Here is a 7,684-nt window from a genome sequence, read left to right as displayed (position 1 = left end):
CCCTCACTGGCAAATGAATCTTTTGCATATCTACTCCCCTCTTGGCACCTACTTCTTGGAGGACCTAGACAGATGGCCTACGGGTGTCTAAGGCAAGATGGCAAATACGCCAATCTTGTACATTAAGTCTAGTCGACTGGTAGTGGCTGCCAGGAGTGCTGAATTGAGACAGATTCTAGAGTTGTTTCTGGTCCTTTGTAAAGAATGCCATAATCTATTGGCAAGGTCTGCCATGAGGGCAAGGGAGGAAGGTCTTGACTTATTAGTAGCTACTTTTGAATTGGGATGTTTCCAAAATCTCTTATTAAGAGAGTCATGGTCACAGGGGTATCGTATGTGAAACTTTTGTTAGAGATGAATGATATTCACAATGGTAGTGAATGATTAATGGTAATGATAGTGAATGATTAATAATAAGTATTATTAATGATGTAATAATTATGATATGATATAATATGTGACTATATAATATTATATAAGTAAAGATGCTGAATGGTAATTATGAAATGGTACTATATATCATTGAGGGACCTAAAGTCATACTAATACAAGATAATATGTGCTTTAATTATATGAGCAATAATATTTTCACACTGAAAGTGTCATATGGAATCTAGAAGAAAAAGTTTCAAAGCATAAGAATTTGTTTGTGGTCTCTATCTCTGACTTGGGTGACTGACTGCTCTGATGAGCTGATATGATTGTTTCCTTGGCAGATCTGTATTATGGAGCCCATCATAACATAATGCTGTTCTTAATATTACTCATTTCCTTTTACCTGACTTTATACTTGTCAAGCAACATTTTATTAGGTTTTATAAGTAGATTTTCCTACTAGAAAGAGAATGTGCCGATCGGTTGATATAGATATTCTATCTAGCATTTATTTCCTTCCTATAAAAAATAATTTTTTAAATTATATAAATAATAGATGTTTATTATTGAATATTTTTAAAAGTGTAAAGCAAAATTTAAAGTCTATTTCTTATGTATAGTTTCCTTTCAGCTCTACTTTGCAGGAGTAACACTTTATTTTTTGTTGTAATGTTCTCCACTGAATATCTGATGCTCAAGGGGCTTTCTTTATAACCTGTTTTAAAGGAATCTTTTGTGTATTTTCACAAAATGAACTAATGAATCTGAGTTTCTAAATGCACAAAACTGAGGGCCAGCCCTTTCATTCAAAGTCCTTTTTATCTTCATGAATGAGTCTTTCATTAAGTCTTTTATGATGGCAAACATGTTTCACAAAACGTGTAAGCTTTAGTTACCTCTCGCAGAATATGAGACTAATTTGGGAGAATATGTGTAATGCTCTGCTCACCGCATTTTGTGGTTTATTCAATCTTATGAACTACCACTCATTTCTTTTTGTGTGAATTGTATTACATTTTAGTTATTTTCTAGGAGTCTTTTTATTGCCCCAAATATAAAGTTGGGGGAGGGGTAAGGGAGTACAAGAAAAGTGACTTTAGTCTTAGTGTGAAGTCTCTTCAATAGTTTTAAAAAGAGTGCATGAAGCCAAATCTGAAATTGTGTAGGTTATAGATTGGCTTTAAAAAAAAAATAAGGTTAAAGTTATTATGGGCCATTTTCAAACTCAAAGAAATTATTGATGAGAAAAATTATTTCCCTAAGATAAGTAAAAGTTTTACTGTACATGAAATTTATTTCAAGAGATATTCCTTGACGGAGAACATCTGGATCTTTCTTGAAAGTGCTTTCATTCAAGGATTTATAGATGACACTTTGAACTTAAGATCTCCAAGGGAAATTATTATTTTAGGAACAGTAAACACAACTTACCAAAATTTTGTTGATACTATAAAGACAGATATAATTTTGTACCTTTAAAAAAGCTTAAGTAATGGTTTTGCTTAAAGAGGGAAGCACTACATAATTTTCCAAAATGAACCAAACTTACAAAGTATACTCATTTTATTTAAGGTTGACATTAAAAATAATTTCATACAAAAAGAATAAAAAAATTTTGAGAATAATATTTTATGTGGGACATGATAAACAATAGTACATAAACCTGGTGAATATGGGGGGAAAATTAGAGATCTTTTCATGTAGATTAAAAAGTACATTTTTTTCCAAAAGCAAATTATTTATTTTCTCATCCCTTTATAAAATTAGAATTAATTTTTCTTTTGATTAACAGGCAAAATATTACCACAGAAATAAAGATACTCTAACATATCTATAGACCTACCTACTCTCTCTCTCATTTTAAGAAAATCTGGAATTATTCTGTAGCACATTTATTATTTGCCAGTGTTCATAAAATAGAATGTTGTAAAGGCACTTACAAAAATATACAGTAGAAATATCTGGGCTGTGATTTAGTAAATACTGCATTTGTTTAAGGTAGTCCTGGAGATGCAAGCCCAGTGTTTATATTGGCTCTATTCTCTAAACTTTCTAATGTCAGAAGTTAGACATGATTTAATAACTATTTGTGACAAATTACTGTACCTTACACTCTTTATATAATAAAGAACCATAGTAGTATGGGAATATCATTTCATTCATGGGACCCACTAGATTAGATTAATAGGTTTGATCATCTTCTCAATGATTGTTGCTTGAGGAGCTTTAATAGATTTGATCTTTTCTTTTGAAATTTAAGGTAATCTATGGGTTAGGCAAAATACTAAGGTCAGATATAAATTTACACATGTCTTAATATTGAATTTATCTCTGGCTTAGGACAAACAACCCCCTGCCCTCATGAGGACAGCAGCTTCACTTGTCCTAATGCTGTGATTCTTAGCACGAACACTAAAATTAAAAATTTAGTAAGACCACTTCATGGGTGTTTATCTATTATGCCAATCTGGCATATGGTAACTATTTTTCCTGGGAAGTTCTAATTTCATTTTTTTGGTCTTTATTTTCATATATGTGGAATGGAACTTTCACATTAAATATCAGCATACAGGGATGGCCTTTTCATTGTCATTTGAATTGCAATAAAGGTTTTGAGAGTATACTAGCTTCCATGCAAATGTTATCTCATGGCTCAGCCAGATGATAAAATTTTATTAACAAAGTACTAAAATAAACAAAGGCACTCTAATGGCATACTTTTGGTCTTCTCGGCTTACTTATTTCCAGGTCTGATAGGCCTAGTTCTTATAGACTGATTTAAACTTGAATTTAGAAAGCTAGGCCGACTAGATTTAAATTCTCAAAGATACAACAAATTTGGGGGCACAAATGAAATAACAAAATAAATACATGGTAAGATCAACTTTTGATTGATATGAGGGCCCAGCAGAAGTAATCTGCTTTCTGAAAAATAAGAATCCAAACTAATCACACATATAAACCAGTTTATTAGATTGTCAGTGATACTTTGAGACATATTCAAGTTATTTTATTTTACTTCATATAAACAAAAGAAGGGAAGGAAGTTTTAAATTTCAAGCTTTGTTCAGCATGTGTGCAGTTAGCATCCACAAAAGCACCATAGGATATGGAAGAATTAGCACCACAGAATTTTAGGACCTAACTGTTAACATGCATCACTGAAAAACTTGGAACATGAAAATGGAAGTAGTACGTGGTATGGTCTGTTATAAACAATACAAGGCAATTTATGATTTGTTTCCATACAGTACAATACAATCACCAATCAATGAGAACCTTTTAAGTACAATACAGGACAAAAAACACTTTGTACCCTGTTAACACTAAAGCAGTTACAGATTTAAAAACATGTTTCTTGTGAGAGGCAGTGGATTAGAATTATCCTGCCTTTTCAATTTTTAAATTCTGAGTTATGTAGTTACATGATCTCTTAAGAAAGTATTTTCACATTTATGTCTCTCTACCTCATTGCTGACAAATGGTTTTTTGAAAACTGAAAGGCCTGACGAATTTAAAAAAATAAATAAATAATCTGATAGCGTTAAGAAGTACTCCAGTGTGGTGGATATTATGTATAAGATCAGTTTGAAAATGATGCCAATGGTGTTGACACTTGTCTTCCCTTCCATGGAGGAATGTCAAGTACAGAAGCCTTGCATTCTCGATGAACTTCGGTTCATTTCTTTCACCCAGTGCCTTTGTTCTGAAGCGTAACATAAGAGACTTATTCCTTATTCCTCAACTGTTTTTGTAGTGTCATAGGGCTGTTCCTTATGTTGGATTTGACAACAGTGAAAAGGGTTGATATTCTCTCTGGATTTAGGGTAATTTGTGAGCTAAAGAAAAAATATTAATTTAACTTTAGCATATATGAAATTTTAAAGGGAGTTTTACTATTTTTACATTACAAACCCATATGAATTTCATTGAAAACCTTTCTGTTAGAAAGCATGTAACAAACCATCAATTTTAAGTTGTGTCTTGGCCAATTTTGGCATATTAAAAGATGACTGTATAAGAAATGTGCAATAAGAATAGATACAGGTATATTCAAATCTTAATGCATTGATGTCCAGGAAAATATACTTTTACTCACCAAGAGAAGAATATACCTTGAAGCATCTATGCAGACACATGAATCAATCATGTGTCTGCCCAACTTCAAATTCTGGAATAGTGATAACAGGGTCATTCAGGAAAAAGTACTCAATTATGGTACGGTAGCAATTTTATGTTGTATATATTTAACAGCAAAACAGTTCTGAAAATAGATTCAGTACTATACGGTAAGTTTACATTCACCATTTCTATACTTGTAATACATGCGTTTATTTGTTTTCCCAGTTTTAAAAAATTCCACTAGACCCACATCTTTCAGAACAACAATCTAACAGTAAACAAAACCCTCTAAGGAAGATATTTAGCATCACAGAAATGTGAGAAAAGTCTGTTACTCAGCATCACAAAATACTCAATAGAGCTACATTTAAGATTATTCATGCCATGACATTAACATACCTTTGGGTTAATATCTCTTATTTTAAAAAGAAACAAAGAAACAAACCAAATAATTGACATGGAATTTATCTTTAGTCTCTCCTTGGTAAGAGAAGACCTCTAATAAGCTTGACTCCTTTCTATACCATATAATGATAACTGCGTCTATGAAGCAGCATTTACATTTAGTAAAACATTTGAAACTAGTGATAGAAAAATGGCCACCACAGAGGAATAATTAAAGATAAGTAAAATTATAGACGCATGTTTTTTCCTTAACTAAACTGCTCCCAAATGAAAAAGAAAGCAAAGTTTGTTCACTTTGAAATACTCTTCCCCTGAAAAACATTCTGGGATAAAAGTTAGCCTAGCCTTATAAATAGAAGATGTAAGGTTTCACCTGAGAAAAAATTTAACTTTTGAAAAAAATTATCCTCTGCTTTTTCTGCTAAATCAGAGCCATCACATAAGTCATCTAGTAATTCTCTGAAGAGGAAACAGCTATACACAGCAGCACATCCACATTACTAATTTAAATTTGATAATTCAGCAGGCATGGCTGACTTGAGCACAGAAGAAACAGAACTGATTTCTTATTGTTTTAGGGTTACGTTAAAAAAAACCAACTATAACGAAATCGAGTTATGACAGGCTGGCTTAATAGTTTGATTGCCCTTATATTAGACCAACATTTTAATACAAAGTAGTATCAATTAAAAAAAAAAAAGCTGTCTAAAAATTGTTCAATGAAAAAGCTTAACATTTTACACATTTTAACCTTAAATGATTGTAGACCAACTTAGACTAACATTTTTGCCATTACCACATCACTTTTGTTACTCTTGAGTTTTATTTATGTATTGTTCATCGGTTATATTATGTAATACAATTTTCTATTAAAATAGTTTGAATTATTACATTATAAGAAGCTTTAGAAAAACACATAAGTAGGATAAATTTATAAAAGGATAAAGAATATTTTATGGATTTTAAACAAATTCTATACAGATAAATAGCTAGTCAAGGTAATAAAGTGCCATCATTACAGGTAATTAATTTTTCACTAAAATATTTTAAGGGTTTATAAGAAACTTAACATTATCAGAAGTTTGATAGTATATGGGGTTATGCTCTTAATTAGCATTCTTTTGTAGTCCTATTTATTTAATCTTTTATTCTATATTAGGTAATTTTTACAGATTAACAGCTTAAAATGATAAAATTAGAATTGTAAATTCTGAATTCATTTTGTGAGGAAAGGGAAAGATGCATAATTTCTAAATGCAGTGATTTGTACATGAGATTCATGTGTTGCTTCTGATCAATCTAGTTTATGTCATAATACACAGCAGCCAATGTTACTCAAAATTCAACAGAATATTTAACCCTATGGAAAACAGGGCCATCATCTCATTCATTCATATATTCTGTTGTCTTTACATTTAAATGATTGTGTAGCCTCAAATGAAAAAGACCATAGAAAATCTGAGATAAATTCTTTACATATAGGCACAATAAATATTTTTTTTATTGCAACAGTTTATGTATAATCCGTATTGATGCCAACATCTAATGTTAAAGCATTTATATTTGTTTCATTTTGCTTCTGCTACTCATGAGAGTGTCACAGTAAAATACTGGTAACCTAACAGAAGTATGTGTAATAGCTATAATATATAGAATTCTATTTCTTCTTATCATTTCTCTTTGGAGGATATGAAGATTTTTTAAGCACAGCTGTGTACTTAGTTGTCTTGGTGGCTTCAGATTTTAAAATAAATTATGATATAAATTAAAAATAATATATATGGACATCAACTTACTTAATTGGTTATTACCAATACAACTAATTAAAATGTTTGAATATTAATTTTTAGGAATTTAGTTCTTTTTGTCAGAAAATTACTAAAATTGGGCACCAGATTAAATGGCCATGATACCTAAAATGATTTTCTAATTATCACTGGATTAATTTAAAGTGTTCCTTAAATTAAAGGTTTTTGAGGTTAAGATGGAGAAGGAAAGCTAAAATTAAATTGCAAAGAATGGTTTAAATTATGTGTTCTACATATATTGAAAAAGGAACTATCGGTAGGAAAAAAAAGTGCTAGTCTTAACATTGAGTTTGGTTTTGAATCTAAAGCCTAGTAAGAGTAATTCCTGGGGACTGAAAAAAAATTAAGATGACATAAACCTTTATAATTGCACATTCCTTTACCTAAATGCCACAAGTTACCAAAAAATTTTAAAAATGCATATGATGTTATTTTTCAAAATCTAAGTACATATAAAGTTTTACCTTTGTCATAATAGTATAGTATAGTTGCACAAATATAACCAGGAAGATGAATTTTAACTTTCTAAATACAGTATAGTGTGTTTTTAAAAAATAACTTAGATCTTTTGTCAATATGAAGATTCAAATCCAAGTCTTACCAAAGCATTTCTATAAAATCTAAAATATCATGAGAGTTTATTTAGGCAGGTTTTAGTAATACTCTGTCATGCAATGCAGACATTATATGCTTTAAAAAAAAAACATTGGTTTAGTTATCTTGTTTCAATCTGACTACATATTATCTTTACTTATTCTCTCTAATCACTGAAGCAAAAATATATGTAATAATTGAGTTTTGAAAACAGTATTAAACACTGAGGTTTCTAGCCTTAATTGCTCATTCTTATTAAGCACATCAAAAATGTCTGATGCATAGGTTATTAATTTTCATGCTTCTCTTTATTCTAAATAGAAATGTTAAATGGAAATGTATAGAGATAATATAATGACAAAAGGACATTGGAGAACAAA

The 7,684-nt window shown here is 30.5% G+C and overlaps 1 protein-coding gene across 1 annotated transcript in view; it reads right to left on the bottom strand.

The window, feature by feature from the left end:
* Positions 1-3,324: 3,324 nt before the first annotated feature.
* PURG (purine rich element binding protein G) overlaps positions 3,325-7,684 on the bottom strand; it is a 32,428-nt gene continuing 28,068 nt past the window's right edge. Inside the window, exon 3 of the mRNA XM_039846434.1 lies at positions 3,325-4,214. Within this exon, the coding sequence (XP_039702368.1) occupies positions 4,110-4,214 (105 nt within the window). The 3' untranslated portion in view covers positions 3,325-4,109. The remainder of the gene's footprint in view (positions 4,215-7,684) is intronic.

Source organism: Pteropus medius, unplaced genomic scaffold, assembly GCF_902729225.1.
Source record: "Pteropus medius unplaced genomic scaffold, Ma_sr-lr_union100, whole genome shotgun sequence".
Classification (NCBI taxonomy): Eukaryota; Metazoa; Chordata; class Mammalia; order Chiroptera; family Pteropodidae; genus Pteropus; species Pteropus medius.
This window is presented reverse-complemented; position numbering and strand designations above follow the sequence as displayed.